General features: G+C 45.7%; 1 protein-coding gene across 1 annotated transcript in view; it reads left to right on the forward strand.

Annotated features, from left to right (window-relative positions):
• LOC126412596 (probable cytochrome P450 6a14) overlaps window positions 1-17,951 on the forward strand; it is a 98,038-nt gene extending 80,087 nt beyond the window's left edge. Inside the window, exons 6-7 of the mRNA XM_050082259.1 lie at window positions 1,447-1,698; window positions 15,878-17,951. Of these exons, the coding sequence (XP_049938216.1) occupies window positions 1,447-1,698; window positions 15,878-16,062 (437 nt within the window). The 3' untranslated portion in view covers window positions 16,063-17,951. The remainder of the gene's footprint in view (window positions 1-1,446; window positions 1,699-15,877) is intronic.
• The last annotated feature ends 441 nt before the right edge of the window (window positions 17,952-18,392 follow it).

Below are 18,392 nucleotides of genomic sequence, written 5' to 3' on the forward strand. Positions count from 1 at the left end.
GAGGGAGGGGTGGACAAAGCTCAGAGTGAGGAGAGACTGAGATACAGAGAAAAAGGAAAGAGGAGAAGATGGGGAGATAGAAGCAGAAGGAGGAATAGACTAGTGCAAGATGCATTAGTACGTTTTAAATAACTGCAGAAGATAAAGTGTAAGAGGTGGAAGAGTGGTTCTTCTCGAGGTAGTTGATTTTCTAGAATGAGATTTTCACTCTACAGCGGAGTGTGCGCTGATATGAAACTTGCTGGCAGATTAAAACTGTGGGCCGCCCCGAGACTCGTACTCGGGACCTTTGCCTTTCGCGTGCAAGTGCTCTGCCACTGAGCTACCCAAGCACGACTAACTCTCCGTCCTCACAGCTTTACTTCTGCAGTATCTCGTCTCCTACCTTCCAAACTTTACAGAAGCTCTCCTGCGAACCACACAGAACTAACACTCCTGAAAGAAAGGTTCTGTGAAGTTTGGAAGGTAGGAGACGAGACACTGGGAGAAGTAAAGCTATGAGGACACAGCGTGATTCGTGCTTGGGTAGCTCAGTAGCAAAACACTTTCCCGCGAAAGGCAATGTATGTAGATAAGCACTGGTCGTATCTCTTTACTACACCATAGACAAGGGTTTCAGTACCTTTTTCTGCCATTTAGTATGTTATTTGACTCGTCTTAGACCTCTAAGGGCTCGCTGTCTTAACAAAACTTGAATAAATGAATGTATGAGTTATATAAATGACTTCCAGACTAGACCATTACTTGATCGTTTAAACAAATTAAAAGTGGAAACTGGCAATTGTACCCTTGACGCTCGCTCTGAAAAGCTCAGACCAACAAAAAATTACTATTTTTGGACACACTTCTCTTCCCATGGAGGAAAACTTAATAATAAAAGCTGTTAACTGTTTTTAATAGCGGTTATTTGTTACGATCTTTTAACGTAATGGTTTAAACTTTAGACACTGTGAATGTTGCATATCTAAGAGTTACTTAATGATAATGTCAGGTAAAAAAGAAATTAACATTTGCACATAAGGTTTTCTACGACATTTACATCGTAATTAATGTCCTTGCGTAACAACTTAAGAGACAACTTAATAAGAAAATCCGTCTGCTGTTTTTGACAGCTCCAATTTTTTAAGTTCTTTGATCCTTTAGGCCTTGAAAACTGTGTATGTTAAATATCTAGGGGTTGATATATGTTGATGCAGGTACATAAGAACTCGACGAAATGTGCAGAATTGCTTTTCTGGGGTATTTACTGAGTGGTGAAGCTACTTGCATAAGAACCTATGACCTAATGATGAATCTGTGTCTTTGAACTGTACATTGGCATGGTAGAAATACATTAAACGACAGTAAACGCATTTCAGTATAGCTTTTTCCACTGTTTCTGTGACTTGTAGAGCAGGTTGTAAGAAGATTTGCAAGTGCTGTATGCTTCCTCTTTTTCGTTTGCAGAGACACTTCGGAAGTATCCGCCTGTAGCTAACTTGAGCAGAGCCTGCACCGAGCCCTACAACCTACCGGGCACCAGTGTCAGGATAGAAAACCCCGTGAAGGTCATAATACCGGTCTACGCGATCCACCACGATCCCAAATACTACCCGGACCCGGAAAAGTTCGACCCTGAGCGCTTTACGGAAGAGGGCAAGGCGTCACGACACCACTTTGTTTACCTGCCGTTCGGAGAGGGACCGCGCATCTGCATAGGTAAGTGGATCCATGACATACGTGGTTTCAGATGTAAAAATGTTTTAATTCTCCAGTAACTGACTGCCAAGAGGACAGTTTACAAACTTGACACCTACATCGCATCAAAAGCCCTTGAAAAATCCTTCTGCCACGTGAACAGTTACGCTATGGAAAGAAATGAAAGCAAGGGAGATTTCTAATCATCTTATTATACGTGTTGGAAGTTTAAAGGATTGTACTAGAGTGAAACTGCAAGGCAGGACAAATTACGACAAAACATAGAAAGCAGTTAAACTAATGTACCGTTCCCGACCGATATTTCTCAGTTTAGACAACGCCTATAAGTTTAAATAACTGAAAACACAAGCGCATCTGTATGAGAATTTTAATGACAATTGTTTTATTAAAGCTGTTACATTTGCCGATCTCACAGCTGAGACCAAGCTCTGTATATTTTTATACGTATTCTGTTCCTAAAAATTTCATGTTTCCATTCTGAGCTGCCGATAAAATTCTTTGTTTAAAAAGCAGTTTCGATCGCCTGAACACCATCAGGTTCATGTATATCAATTAAAATAATACGTTAGTAAAATTAAATGCTTAAACTGGCACGAATCTCTTAAAAAATGTGTGTGAAATCCTATGGAACTTAGCTGCTAAGGTCATCAGTCCCTAAGCTTACACACTACTTAACCTAAATTATCCTAAGGACAAACACACACACCCATGCCCGAGGAAGGACTCGAACCTCCGCCGGGACCAGCCGCACAGTCCATGACTGCAGCGCCTTAGATCGCTTTTTTTTCTTTTTTTTTAATGTGGTAAAAAAAATACAGTTGGACGCGAACCGGCGACCATAAGTTTAGAATGCACAACGATTACCACTTTTATGTTTTATTTTTATATTTGTAATTGTTTTTTTTTTCTTTTTTTTACCTTTGCCTTTCTTTTTTTTAATTTTCCCTCTTTTTTCCCCTCTCTTATTTTAAAGCCCCTTAGGAAAATGGAACTAAAAAAAAAAACCTAACTGCCACCGCCACTTTTCATCCTATAACAAAAAAGTCTGGTCCACTTCAGGCGTTGGCTCCTGACTAAGCCTACCCCAGAGCGCTGCCTATATACCAGGGGAAATACGGGAAATCAAGGTTAGGGCTATCCTTACAAACAAAACAAAATCTTCCTTTTTCTGAATTTTATTTTAATTTTTTTTGTTTATTTTTGTTGTGTAATTGATCAGAGGCCATCTGCGCCCCGCTGGTAATATGTTGAGTCACGTCTTCTCGAAATTGATGTGTTCCGTTCAGTTGTTCAGAAATGTTCATTGGTTCAAACAGGAAACCTTCTTCTCACTTGGCTTAACAACTTCCACCTGCGAGGCGGGTCGTGGAAAGCACTCCCAAGGAAGTTCGAGAAAAAGTGTCTGTATTTTAGGTGACGGACAACGACACAATGACGGTCATTGAGGTATGTCCAAAAATCGAGTACAGAGTCTATAGTTTGTCCAAATAGGTACTGAATGGCATGTCCGCGAATCCAATTCACAGCATTGGTCTTTGTCCGAGGAAAATAGTCACGTTCTGGAAATAATAATGAAAGGGGAGTTACCCGATATGGAATGTCCCGCGTTAGAAAAGCCACAATACGACGAATCAAGTGCCAAACCTCCGTCGCAGGTCCGCAAACAAACCGATGTTCGTCAGTGTCAGGCACTCCACACGTGGAACATAGAGGTGATGGGCGAGGTGGAGACGATGAAGTCGAGATTGATTGATTGATTTGCTTACCATTGACAGTTAGGTACCAGACAGATTGAACATTCGTGTCAAGGTAACAGGAGAACACCGCGCGCCGTACATGACACCAGTCAACCTGGGGGAACTTTTGTTCAATCGGGTTAGGTGGACGACCTAATTGGAGGACATTTTATACTGCCTTTGTCTTGAGTAAAATCTGTCTTGGTAAGGTGAGGCGTAGATAATTGAGTTCAAGAAAGAAGTATCTTACATAATGGAACTGGTCCGGAACATCCGAGATCATCACTGGGGCTGACAGTGAGACCGGCGTATATGCCGACTGATGTGTTGGCAAATGTGCCAACACCTTGTAGATAGAGGAGGCCGAAATGCACGCTATCTAACGCAGACGGGCGTGAATTCTGCAACAAGGTAAGTAGTGAATTCTAATAAGAAAAGTATGCAGCTCCTCGAATACTTAACTTTTAATTATCCTTGTTGGTTTACAACGTTCTTGATGAGACATTTCATACGATAACTATCAAACTATGTAAGGCTAATGGCGCCTTGCTAGGTCGTAGTCATGGACTGAGCTGAAGGCTATTCTAACTGTCTCTCGGCAAATGAGAGAAAGGCTTCGTCAGTGTAGTCGCTAGCAAAGTCGTAGTACAACTGGGGCGAGTGCTGTTCCGTATCTCGACACCTGCATTGTGGTGGCGCTCGGTCTGCGATCACACAGTGGCGACACGCGGGTCCGACATGTACTAAATGGACCGCGGCCGATTTAAGCTACCACCTAGCAAGTGTGGTGTCTGGCGGTGACACCACATTCCTCCCCCACAAATCGGCGAACGGACGTGGTATAAGGCTTCCGCCCGCCGTGGGGAGGACCCCATGTTGACGTATGCGATGAGGTGGGGAGCCTAACAACAGGCGAGGCTGTGCCACTCGCACCCGGCCATTCGGTCCGAGGGGAGCTAGGAAACGCCTGAAAACCTACTCCAGGGTGCACGTCAACATGCGGTGTATGCGCCCGTAAAGAGACAGGAGGGGCCGAAGGGTCGACCTCCATTGCGTCGGGGTACCCGATGCGCGATGACGTCATGTGGTCCGGAGCGGGCAAGAGTTCCATGGCGGAGGACAGCTGGTCATGGGAAGCGATCGGTGGCGCGTGACCCAGGGAGGCGCTTGGCGGCTGCAGCGAAGCGTCGAATGCGGGCGGCGCCGGCGGGAGAACAGGCGGCGGCGGCGGCGGCGGCGGCGGCGGCGGCGGCGCGTCGCCATGGGGCAAAATGGAAGGCATCGTCGGTAACACCTGGGGATGAGGGGAGCCAGTAGATGGGTCCCCAGGGCGCTGACAGGACGGCACCGTCGCTGAAAGCAGACGGGGAGCGGCAGAACGCGTGCGACGACAGAGGCGCAGCTGATTGAGATGCCGACGCACCTCACCAGAGGCCCCCAAAACCAAATACATCTCGCGGCCGAGGCAGCGAAGAATGCGCCCTGCGAGCCAACGCCGTGAACCTCGATAGTTGCGATAAAATACAACGTCGCCTGAAGCAAAAGCAGGAGTCTGTCGCTGCACAGGAACCTGATGCGGCGGATGCAGCAAAGACATCAAGGTTCGATGAGGACGACCGTGGAGCAACTCAGCCGGCGAGCGACCATCTCGAGGCTGAGAGCGATACAATGACAAAAAGAGCAACAACGCCTCCTCCCGAGAATGCGACTCTTTCAACTTCAACATCTGTGACTTGAAAGCCCGGACCAATCGTTCAGCGGCACCGTTTGACTGAGGCGAAAACGGCGCGGAAGTCAGATGTTGAATACCATTGGCTTGGCAGAATGACTGAAATTCTGCGGACATGAATTGTGGGCCATTGTCGGAAACAATAGTCTGCGGAAGACCTTCAATGCAAAAGATAGCAGACAACGCTGGGATGGTGGCAGTTGACGTCGTGGAAGACATCCGGACAACAAAAGGAAAATTACTGAAGGCATCTACCAGAACCAACCATCGAGCATTCCAGAATGGACCAGCAAAATCGATGTGCAAGCGTTGCCAAGGGGAAGTGGCTTTTGGCCATGCAAAGACTTTCCGCGGCGGTGCGGATTGTTGTTCGGCACACGCCATGCAAGAAGAACACATATTCGTAATCGCAGCATCGATTCCGAACCAAGTACAGTGCTGTAGAGCAAGTTGTTTCGTTCGCACTATACCCCAATGTCCTTGGTGAAGAAGCCGTAAAACAGAGGACAGTAACGAACGTGGGACCACGACTCGGGACTGATCATTATCAGAACGCAACAACAAAACACCACGCCGGACAAAAAGTCTCTCCTTGTGAGCAAAAAATCGGTGAACCAACGGATCCTCTATCCGAGACTTTGACAAAGGCCATTGCGTAGCAACAAAACGCAAAACGGTAGCAAGGACAGGGTCAGCAGCTGTGGCTGTAGCTACACGACGAAAATCAATCGGAAACGATTCGACCACTTCATCGGTTTCCGAATCAATGAACATGCAAGCAAGTTCGGAAGAATCGAATGCTTTATCCGCAGCAACAGGCAAACGGGACAACGCATCGGCGTTTCCGTGCTTAGCAGTGGACCGATACAAGATATCGTAGCGGTACTGCGAGAGGAAAATAGACCAGCGAATGAATTTCTGCGCTGTATGCGGAGGTACAGGCTTGTTCGGATGAAAAAGCGACGTCAAAGGTTTGTGGTCTGTGATGATGGTAAAGTGACGACCATACAAGAAATCATGGAACTTAGTAACACCAAACACGAGAGCAATAGCTTCTTTCTCTATCGGCGAATAATTTCTTTGCGCAGACAAGAGCAATTTGGACGCAAAGGCAATAGGGCGATCATGCGAGCCAACTTTGTGCGCAAGCACAGCACCGATCCCAAAATCCGATGCATCTACCATCAACAAAAGGGGTTTCTGGGGATCGAATGGCGTAAGGCAAGTATTTGAAAGCAACGCCGATTTCAACTAGCAAAAAGGCGCGTTCGCATTCCGTCGTCCAGACGAACGGAACACCCTTACGGCGTAAGCTATGAAGCGGAGCTGAAATGGAAGAGGCATTGCGCACATTCACTCACACCTTGTGATGCTAAATCGTGTAATGTTCTTGCGACCTCATCACGCAATGCGTGGGGAACATTGCGCGCTCTGAAAAATTTCGGTTGCGCGTTGACTTTCAGTTCCAAATGTGCTTCACAGTTTTTAGCGCAACCAAGGCCCGGTGCAAATATGTCTGCAAATTCTTCACACAGACGAGAAACACTGTCTGAAGGCACAGTCTGATTCACTGATAGGACCTGATTTACAATAGACAAGTTAAACAATTGAAATAAATCTAAACCAAACAAGTTCACTGCAGTAGAAGAACGAAGAACGTAAAATGACACAAGTTTTGTTTGTCCCTTGTATGTTGCAAGAAGAGTGCACTGTCCTAACACAGGGATAAGCTGTCCTGAATAACTTTTTAACTGAACATTTGCGGCACACAACGGAGGTTTGCCCAGTTGTTTGTACGTGTCGTGATTGAGCAATGAAACTGCAGCTCCGGTATCGAGCTGGAATGGTATGACCTTGCCATTAAAGTCCAAATCTACAAAAAGTTTATTGTCCTGCTGACAACAAGAGCGACTGTCTTGTGCAATTTGAACTGATACAGGCACAGCATCACTTGCTAATTGACGTGATTTCTGGCGACGTCGACGCACACTTTTTGTGGGGCGAACACAGTCACTGTTAGAGAAAGTGGCACTGGACGGGTTGGAAGTAACTACATGAATGTCCATGGGCGAAGGTCCACGAGCCTGAGTGTCCTTGGTTCGATTCCGGCGCGAAGCAAAGGGCCTAGAATGATTGTGATTGTCTGATTGGAGCTTTTTCTGGCAAACACTTTGAACATGTCCTTTCTTATTACAGAAAAAGCAAATAGCTTGGCGTGACGGGCAATTGTCACGCGAATGTCTAGTAGCACACCGCGGGCATGATTTCAGCACTGCATTTGTATGCTGGCGCGGCACACCTGGTTTAGAGCGTGGTGGCAGCTGTGCTGACGTGCGCGAGGGCAGTTGACCGCGCCGCGCAGCGCGCCCGGCTGGCCGGTTAATGTTACACACGGCTGGCGAAGTCGCAAATGATTCCTGAGCAAAGTCAAGCGTGTCTTGTCTATCCAATATATCTATCACTTGTTGAAGGGAGGGATTAACTAGTTTCAAAATCTGTTCCCGTATGCGAACATCAGAATCGTTCTGTGCAATTGCATCACGTACCATAGTATCTGAATAAGGAAGGCCACAGTCACATTCAAACGCACAATCCCTAGTAAGGCCTTGCAAAGTTGCAACCCACTCCCGATTAGTCTGACCGGCCGTACGTTTTGTACAAAAAAACGTATACCTTTTTGCAACGACATTTACTGTTTCTTTGAAATAGGCGTCCAATGCCGACAAAATTTCTTCGTAGGACAGAGTTGCTACGTCGCGTCGGGGAAACAATTTCACTATCACACCGTACGTTTGCACCCCTACACACGAAAGCAAAAACGGCTGCCGCTCATTACCTTGAATTCTGTAGGCGGCGAGATGGAATCCAAATTGGCGTGACCACTCAGTCCAGGATTCCACGTCATGGTCGTAGGGCCTAAAAGGCGGTGCAACTGCGAGTTGTGGCTGCGGTAGCGGTGAAGCGGCGGCTGCCGCATCGGTTTGAATGGCACGTTGACCCTGGACGAGCTGCCCAGGGGCATCCAATAACGCCTGCGTCTGCTGATTCTGCAAGCGATAAAATTCGGACAGTACATCTGGCGAAGCCATGACACAAGTAAATGTAAGCAATTAGAAAGAACACGTTTTTCTCGTCGCCAATGATGTGTTGGCAAATGTGCCAACACCTTGTAGATAGAGGAGGCCGAAATGCACGCTATCTAACGCAAACGGGCGTGAATTCTGGAACAGGGTAAGTAGTGAATTCTAATAAGAAAAGTATGCAGCTCCTCGAATACTTAACTTTTAATTATCCTTGTTGGTTTACAACGTTCTTGATGAGACATTTCATACGATAACTATCAAACTATGTAAGGCTAATGGCGCCTTGCTAGGTCGTAGTCATGGACTGAGCTGAAGGCTATTCTAACTGTCTCTTGGCAAATGAGAGAAAGGCTTCGTCAGTGTAGACGCTAGCAAAGTCGTAGTACAACTGGGGCGAGTGCTATTCCGTATCTCGAGACCTGCCTTGTGGTGGCGCTCGGTCTGCGATCACACAGTGGCGACACGCGGGTCCGACATGTACTAAATGGACCGCGGCCGATTTAAGCTACCACCTAGCAAGTGTGCTGTCTGGCGGTGACACCACACCGACAGGAGGAGACCAGTGAGGCTCGTTGGGCAACGTGTCCATACCGTCATCTGGGAGCTGACAAATAGGGCGCGAGCTCTATCCGGAACGTGAAACAGACCTATCCCACCTCGTTCACGGGGAAGAGTAAGGGTTGCATAGTTAACTTTGAACAACAGCCCAGAGCTGACGAAAGATGCCATCGCTGCCATCTCGCGACGTGCTACAGTAAGCGGGAAAGTTAGAACTTGTGCTACATGGGGAACTCTGGATGCGATATATGTATATTGACATATCGAGCTCGTTGGAGAATATCTAGGGATCGAAGGCGATGGTCCATAAGGCCTGCTCTGATCATTAAAGGGATTCCAAGGAAAAGGCGTAGAAAATCGCTGATAGAGGGCAACCTTGACGTACGGATCGACCTATTTTTATCGGAGGAGTGAGTCTGCTGTTGTACATAACACTGGATGAGGCACCCCGCAGAAGGCGCATCACTACCGTGATAATGGCGACTGGGAAACCCATATGGTGGAGAACGGCCGTAACGAACGAATGGTCAACCCTATCAAAAGCTTGACTAATGTCCAAAGACGCAAGTGCCCCAGAGAGGCGTTGTGGCTGGGTAACGGCGATCATATCCCTGTAGCGGCATAAAGCTGTGCGGATATTATTATCCCCTCCCAAAGATGCTTGGTCTGGCGACACAACATATCGGGCAACGTTTTTAAGTCGTGCTGCCAAAAGGCGAGTGAAGATTTTCATATCACTGTTAAGGAGGGTGATGGGCCGATAATCACTGATATTGTTGCCACCATGCGGTTTATGTACAGGAATAATAATTCCTGCCATGAAAGCGTCCGGCACAGGTACTTCCGGAGACATAAGTTCCCGACAGATGCAGGTGAAGGTGGACTCTTAACAAATCACGGAAGGTGCGATAAAATTCGAGGGGAAGACCGTCGGGTCCTGGGGAGCGATTGATGGTTCCTGCCCGGATCGCATCGCGGACTTCATCATCAGTCACCTCCGACATCAAGCCAATCGCCGCATCTCCTGGGATACCACCGAAGTTGAGCTGTGAGACTTCCTCGATCAACTCTGGGGAATGTGGAATTGCGGCATAGAGCAGCTGGTAGTGGGCGTGAAGCACATTCCCTATTGCAGATTGGGTTACGTAGCGACGCCCTTCTTGGTCTGTTAGGACGTGAATCAATTTTCGGCGTCGATTTTGGCGTTCTTGGATGATATGGTACATCGACGAATGTTCATGAGGCATACGATGAGCAGTACGAGATCGTACTATCGCCCCTTCCAAATGCCTTCGCATGAGATTGGAGATTTGGGCCTTAGCATGGTTCATCCTTGTATGGCGCTCTGGGGAGGCTGGCATCTTGGAGCATTCTCGTAGGATCCTGTAGTAGAAGTCCATAGTGCTCTTCCTCTAGGCGACAACATCTTTGCCATATCGGATCAAAGTTTTTCGAAGAGCGGGCTTTGCACACTGGATCCACCAGGATATGGTAGACGGATACGTGGGACGGCGTCTATTACATGTGATCCAAGTGTCTTCTATTAGAAGTCGACAGTCAGGTGAATTAAGAAGTGCCGTGTTCAGTTTCCATAAACCACGTCCGTGCCACTCTGCCTGTCTTGTAAGGACAACATCACAGAAGTAAGCCGCATGATCTGAGAAAGCAACAGGCCAGATTTCAGCCTGTCGAGTGTGTTGAATTAGGGATCGCGAGATGTAGATGCGATCCAGTCGGCTAGAGGAGTGCGCAGTGTAGTACGTAAAGCCCATAAGATCACCGTGAGCATGTCTCCACGTGTCGACAAATTGTAGCCGCGTGACGACTGTTGCCAGAGCTGCACATGGCGAGTGATGCGGCAATTGATCCTGAGGTCGCTGGGTGCAGTTGAAGTCTCCACCCATGACCCAGTCATCGTGTGGTCCCATAAAAAGGGGTGTAACTTCATTCGCGAAGAAGGCATTGCGTTCACGACGGTAGTTGGAGCCCGACGGCGCATAAATGTTGACGATGCGTACACCAAAGAGAGTAAGGGCCTTTGCCGTTGGGGAGGTATAGGACATCTTCAGCAGGAAGACCATCTCGTAAGATGATGGCAACACCACTACCGGTGTCCGAAGCGGGAGAAAGATGCGCCGTGAAGCCATGTGCTGGTGAAAAATTGGCGGCAAGCACTTGCTGAAAAAGCGCAATATCTTTGTCCGCATCATAAATCATATCGCGGAGCAGCGCCAGTTTGTGGGGCGCACGAATGGTCGCGAGGTTAATCGTTGCGACACGATAATGCTGGTGTTGAAGTCTCACAGGCACAGGTGGGGCTCCTTCTGCAGGAGCAAGGGGTCGTCGATCTTTCCGGTCCGCTGAAGAGGCTGCTATTGTGGAGATTTTGCGGGTGAGGGCGCAACCGATGGGGCCACCCCATCATCAGCACCGTCCACCCCAGTCCCTTCAATCTCCACGTCGTCTGCCCAGGAGACTGATACTGCGGTAGGGCATCGACTGTGCACATCATCCACGCGGAGAGGAGACGTAGTTTTCGGCTCAGCGGATAGGCTCTCTTCAACGTCGACCTGTGGGGGCGACGGCGCCAGTAAGGAGGGGTGTTCGTTGCCAGTGTTCGCCTGTGGCGGGTCGTTCGCATCCGACTTTTGGTCATCAAAGAGCGGTTTGTCGTCCATCTTCGGGTATGCATCTCTGGTGTCCATCCGTAGAATGGATTCATCAGGGGGTGTACGGCTACGTTTCTTTCTCTTTCGTGTCGATCCTTGTTTTCGAACATGTCGTTCAGAGTCCGATTGCGGGTGGCTTTCGTCTGACTCCGGACCAGTTGTAAGTAGGCTGTTTAGGTTCTTATATTGGTAACGCCGCCGCCACGTAGCGCTCTGTATGAAAATCACTGGCTGTGCTGTGTGCAGTCTGTGGCTAGTTTGCATTGTTGTCTGCCATTGTAGTGTCGGGCAGCTGGATGTTAACAGCGCGTAGCGTTGCGCAGTTGGAGGTGAGCCGCCAGCAGTGGTGGATGTGGGGAGAGAAATGGCGGCGTTTTGAGAGCTGATGATCTGGACGTGTGTCCATCAGAGACAGTACATTTGTAAGACTGGATGTCATAAACTATATTAAGGTAAATACATTGTTTGTTCTCTATCAAAATCTTTCTTTTGCTAACTGTGCCTATCAGTAGTTAGTGCCTTCAGTAGTTTGAATATTTTATTTAGCTGGCAGTAGTGGCGCTCGCTGTATTGCAGTAGTTCGAGTAACGAAGATTTTTGTGAGGTAAGTGATTTGTGAAACGTATAGGTTAATGTTAGTCAGGGCCATTCTTTTGTAGGGATTATTGAAAGTCATATTGCGTTGCGCTAAAAATATTGTGTTTCAGTTTAAGCACAGTCATGTATAATTTTTCTAAGGGGACGTTTCACAGTCTGAAGGAAAGCAGAAGTAGGTACCACTCCCGGATCAACGTCCATCTCAGTAGCATTTTCAGTCACAGTACTGCGATGATGCGGCAGGTCAGGATCTGGCGTCTGTGGCATCTCAGAAGGAATCCCAGTAGCGGTTGCATCTACCTGATCAGACGACGTCAGCGGAGCAGGAAGACCCTGTGTAGAGGTGCTACCTTCCTTGGCAACCTTGGCATATGTGACAGGGATCTGAGTGGTCACCGCTGGGGACGCTTCCTCGCCGACCGGCGACTGAATCAGGCGGCGTCGCATGCAGGCGGATCTGAGGTGGCCTTCTTGTCCACAACCCCACCATGTTCGGGGTTTGTCTGCCGTACATTACAATGGCTCGCACCCCGCCAATTGTCAGGTATGATGGTATACGTTTTTTGAGTTCAATTTTGACCTGACACAATCATTAATGACACGGTAGGTCGTGAAGTTTTGCCATTTTTCCTCTACGTAACCGATGACGTTACCTTATGGTTGTAAAGCAGAGACAACTTCGTCCTTCGGCACTTCAAAAGGTAGTTCAAATACCCTAATCGTGCGTTGACCGTACTCTGCGAGTTCAAGTGTAGCAGCTCCGACGTGACCATCAGACTATTTGAACTTAAGTCGATTGGCATGTCGGCGAATAACATCTTCACACACCTTGGTGTTCGTCATTTTAATATAAACGACACTACCCCTGATCGAAAAATGGATTCCGAAAACGTGGTTAGGATCTAAACGAATTTCTTCACGTAGGAACGTTTCAACTTCATGTGCACGTGGTCGCGCATGTTCAGCTGGGAAGGAACCTTTAAGAGTCGCACGGTTTTAAGCGCTGAATATGTTGTTCACGGTGGACGGACACGAGCCTTAAAGCTACGACGCGGAAGTAAACAAACCCCGGCAGCGGAGCACTGGCCGGCGCGTGGGGCCGTGCGCACGCTGCCACAGCTGAGAGCCGACTAATCGGCTAATCCCGCGCGGCACGAATCTCTTAGCGGATGTAAATGATAACGACGACACACACGTAATGAAATACGACATACTCGCATAAAACGATTGACAGCATCGTGTTATGCGAAAGATGAAATCATTAACGTCATACGACAAACCCATGAATAGGACACGGGGAACAACAGTATGCCACAACACAGTGATGTGATTCATAGCGAACAACACATCACAAACCTGTGAATGCTTCGCATTTGTGTATAGTAACACAAATTATCCCACAATCTATTAAAACTTTGCTACGTTGTCCACTCATTCATGTTATAACTACAATGGGTGTTAACGCTGTGAATAGATTCACACGACGTAAAACCGACTGCACGGCCGACAACTATTTACTGGTAAATTATAGATGGTCATAGAGGTCTTCATACATTGACATTGACTGGTATCTTACGATTAACAAGCTGTGTGTCACCAACGTCGATAAGTACATGTGTTAATCGTAACAGGAGTTCTGTATGTTGCATCTAATAGCAACTTACGAACATTACAATCGCAGTTGCCGTGGCAGAAAACAAAGTACACATAAGTAAAGACTTACATGCTGTCATAGTCTGTGGTGTGAAACAAGCTACAGACGCATTCATTTGCGCAATACTTCCGCCGTACACTAACTTTTATGACACTAGCCGCACAGATACATAAAATACAGTCTAACGAAAAATAAATATATAAAAAAAATTTTAGAGAGGGAAACGATTTACCCATGAGGGAATTATCCGAATGGGACGGAATCGGCAGATGTGACATACGTGTACAGACAAACAATACACTCCAATTTAAAAAAAAAACTGATTTATTCAAGGGAAAGACCTTCACAACTTCACCTTCAATCACACGCTATTCCACCTCTGGCCCTTATTCAATTATTCGGCACGGGATTGAGCAATAGTGTTGTTGAATGTCCACCTGAGTGATAACATGCCAGATTCTGTCCAATTGGTGCATCAGATCTTCAAAAACCTGATGTGGTTGGAGGACCGTGTCCATGATGCTCCAAACATCACTGAAGACAGTTCTACTGGACTCAATGAGATTCCAACCTGGAGACGTGTCTGTTCTTCGGTCTGGTACACTATACTGAGCGCTGCGGATCATCGTGCCTACATCAAGTGTCTGTTTCTCACGATAGGTGGCCTTGGTACACAGCTATTAAAGTAAAACAGTGTGGCCGAGCGGTTCTAGGCGCTTCAGTCGGGAACCGCGCGAGCGCTACGGTCGCAGGTTCGAATCCTGCCTCGGGCATGGATGTGTGTGATGTCCTTTGGTTAGTTAGGTTTAAGTAGTTCTAAGTTCTAGGGGAATGATGACCTCAGCTGGTAAGTCCCATAGTGCTCAGAGCCATTTGAACCATTGAAGTAAAACCACCATACAACTATGTCACTTGCGTAACTTTGTAGGAGCGCCACTTACCGTGAACAATAGATACTTGCTACTGGCACAATGTGTTTTACCTACTGGCAAGTTATAAAAAAATAATACTAAACTTGTAAACTTTCCAGATGAAAGTTATGATCAGCGTATTGTAATACAGTTACAATCAATGCTGGTCAGGATTCCTTATATTGGGCGAAACGTGCGTCATGAATAAGTAACATAATAAAATCAGTTCTGCTACTGTGTTGTTTTCATCAGTGTGTGGTGGGTTTTATATATTTTTGTAGCTCTGTTGCAGACAAACGTTTCCCAAGTGGTGGTATCACCTTTTATCAATCTAAGGTTTACGACGGAATCAGTGCAGAGAGGTTATTTTGCTGCTAAGAGAATCCTTTTGTGCACTACACGCCCATCGAGTGATCCGAACAGCCCTACGTAGTTTTCTGCTCTGCAAAACTGCGCACACCCTGCTGGTCAATACATAGAAGCGCCAGTTCCAAGCTGACAGAGGGAAACTTCACAAGCCATTTCAAGTTTCTGGAATAGTATTCTCCGGGTTCCTATTAGCAAAAACAGGAGACATCATAAATTTTACATTATTCTTATTAACACTTCAAAGGTCTATAGGTTGAGGTACTATTCCGCACAATGTTTACTGTGATAACGCCTAAAATTCCAATGTAGCTAACCGAAACAGATTTGTGGACGGCTATCTCTGCTGGCAAAACACGCCAGTTCGTTGCACAACTGGGTATCACAAGCTATCAGAAGATGATTATATCGCTGGCGTCTGCTGGCATAGTAGGTGAGACTGCTCCAGTCTCACGAAATACCGCAGGGTGGGGTGCGTAATTGCTATAATGAATTTGCAGAGCAAATACATCTCAGGGAAGTCCAGTAAACGTTCCCAATGGACATATCTATACCACAGTGCCAGCACACAAAAGAATTCGGAAAATGACAGCCAGCGCAGAAGCTTTCAGGCAGCCATTCTCTCACTCTCCATTTCTCAGTGCTACGAGTAGAAACCTTACTATAGAAGAACCCCCCTATCAAACATTGTCAGGTGGTTCATGAAGTGTATAGTTTATCGAAAGGCCTCATAGAGTTTTCTTATCCTTGGGAGGCTACACTACTAATACAAACAGGAAAGGCGACCTCGCATATATACTCTAATATGTTGTAGGAAAACCTGTCTTACACAGCAATCACGTGATGCATAAAACAACTCGTGTTTTCTCTCTACAGGTATGCGTTTCGGCCTACTGCAGGCTAAGCTGGGCATCGCTTCCTTGGTCTCCAAGTTCGTCTTCAGTGCCACCAGCAAAACTCCTGTCAAGCTACGGATGGATCCCAAGTCAGCTGTGACGTCATCCATCGGAGGCATCAACGTGCGTATCTCCGCGAGGACTCGAAATGACGGCGAGTGGTGAACACTTGGGGACTTGAAGTGTATGATCTGACTGAAACTTCATCTGTACTTCCCATAGCAATGACGCCTAAAATCCTGTTTATTAACACCTATGAGCCTTGAACCTCAACGTCTTTGGTAACTAACGTGTGAAACGGAAGACATAAGAACACAGTCTGCCCACCGATTTGTCGATGGTGCAGTTCGCAGTTTCAACCTCATTGCTTCATCTGACTGTGTTGCAAGTACCTCCCTCGTGCAGTCTTTGAAAACTGAGTAAATAATATGAGGAACACGCTTCACTGCAGCGCTACGTGCGACTAAGGCAGCAAAATTCCGTCTCGTTCACATTAGAATCTACTTCCCTCGACAGGCGACTTCAATGTTGAAGATGATAGTATTGTACGAAATCATAGATGAACAAAATACGTAGTTGTGAAGACGGCCAACAGAGTAAATATTTAATTTTCCCTTCATTTTGATGTTACAGTTACTCCATGAATAGCCACTCTGTCGACCACTAAAAATAACCTATTCATGCTTTCGTCATTTATGACTAACATTACATGAAACTCATTTTTCACCATCATAATTCATTGTGCAAATGCTAGTGAACGTGGACGCAAAGTAAGAAGGAAGTGTATGTTACAGGCGATTACTTCCTGTCTACGAACTACGTAAATTATTAAGTGTTTCAGACGCATACTAATTACAATTAGCTTCTACAGAAAGATACACTTTTTTACTTAATTCACGAAACACAACGAAAATTAGCATTTGGAAATTCCTTATTTCTTATTCTTCATGTTTTTAAATTCCTCCAATAAAAATTTGCTTACAGTGGCTTCATTCAGACTTGAGCCTTTTACTCGTACTGTGGATCTCTAAAGCACCCTTTACATACTTTGACATTGTAAACGACGCTTTCGTTCAAAAAATGGTTCAAATGGCTCTAAGCACTATGGGACTTAACATCTGAGGTCATCAGTCCCCTAGACATAGGACTACTTGAACCAAACTAACCTAAGGACATAACACACATCCATGCCCAAGGCAGGATTCGAACCTGCGACCGTAGCAGCAGCGCGGTTCCGGACTGAAGTGCCTAGAACCGCTCGGCCACAACGGCCGGAGACGCTTTCGTATACAAATCAAAACACATAAAAATATTGAAGTCTTGGAGAAGAATGGAGCATTATTTATTATTTATATGGATCTTCGTAATCCATACAAATAAAGAAACAAAACAACTTGATGTCAAAATTGTAAAAACACACTGCTACAAACATTGTTACTTATATATGATCGAACACGAAAGACTGTAAGCGGAGATAATTTGCAAAAACACGTATTGGAACTTAAAACTATTATTCCTGAGTACAATATGAGAGTTTCGGAATGAAAAACAAGCAGTAGCTGAGAAAAAAAATACTTCAAGACTACATCGTTTTAGCCAGTAATAAAACATTACTACATGCATTTCAGAAGATATTTTTCGTAATTTTTGAACCAAACATACACGCACAAGGAGTTAACGTCGTTTAACAAATGAAATGGAATGTTGAACAGGAACATCTGCATAAAAATGAGGAAATAACTACATTTCCAATTTCACAATGTCTTACGAGAACCGGCTCTTATATACACTGGTGAGTTCTGAATTCATGGCCAAAGTGATAATTCCAGAACAAAAATAGCAGAGATGAGATCTTACGTTACTAAAACGGAGTAACTTTATGAGACAGAACAAGACGCAAATACATAAAAACTTTGGTTACTTCAAGCGATAGAACAAGACATGAATATGTAAAAAAGTTGATATTTATATATAAGAAATGGTACATTTATTTATATACTGTAAGTTTATAGACCTGTTACCTGATACTTTAAAACATATTGCACATACTACAGTTTGCGTTCGTCATCTCTTTTGTACTTATTTGTTTTGTTTTTATCTGTAACATTTGATATAGAATAAAAACTTTTTAAAACGACAAATAATTTTAGACAGATATATAAATAATATTTAGTTGTTTTAAGAAGAAAGTAAAAAGATGATGTGACAGAGGAGACATTTGTTAGCGCCATCACCGATTGTGACTGGCGGCTGTTACTTCGGAATGGTTTCTTCGTGCTGTTGACCGCCAGTCACAACAAAATTGTTTACGGTTAGTAGTAGAGAAATAGTATTCTAGTTCTAATCATTAAAATTAGGTATTGATCCAAGTACGACATTGGGTGCTTCTTTTGCTAGATTGTAAACGATGTACAAACGTGTCGATCTGAAAGAACCAGTTGTTTTAGGATTCCAGAGAGAAAGTCGCCTCATAAAGAGCTCCGGAGAGATTTAGG

Source organism: Schistocerca serialis, chromosome 7 (assembly GCF_023864345.2).
Source record: "Schistocerca serialis cubense isolate TAMUIC-IGC-003099 chromosome 7, iqSchSeri2.2, whole genome shotgun sequence".
NCBI classification, from domain to species: domain Eukaryota; kingdom Metazoa; phylum Arthropoda; class Insecta; order Orthoptera; family Acrididae; genus Schistocerca; species Schistocerca serialis.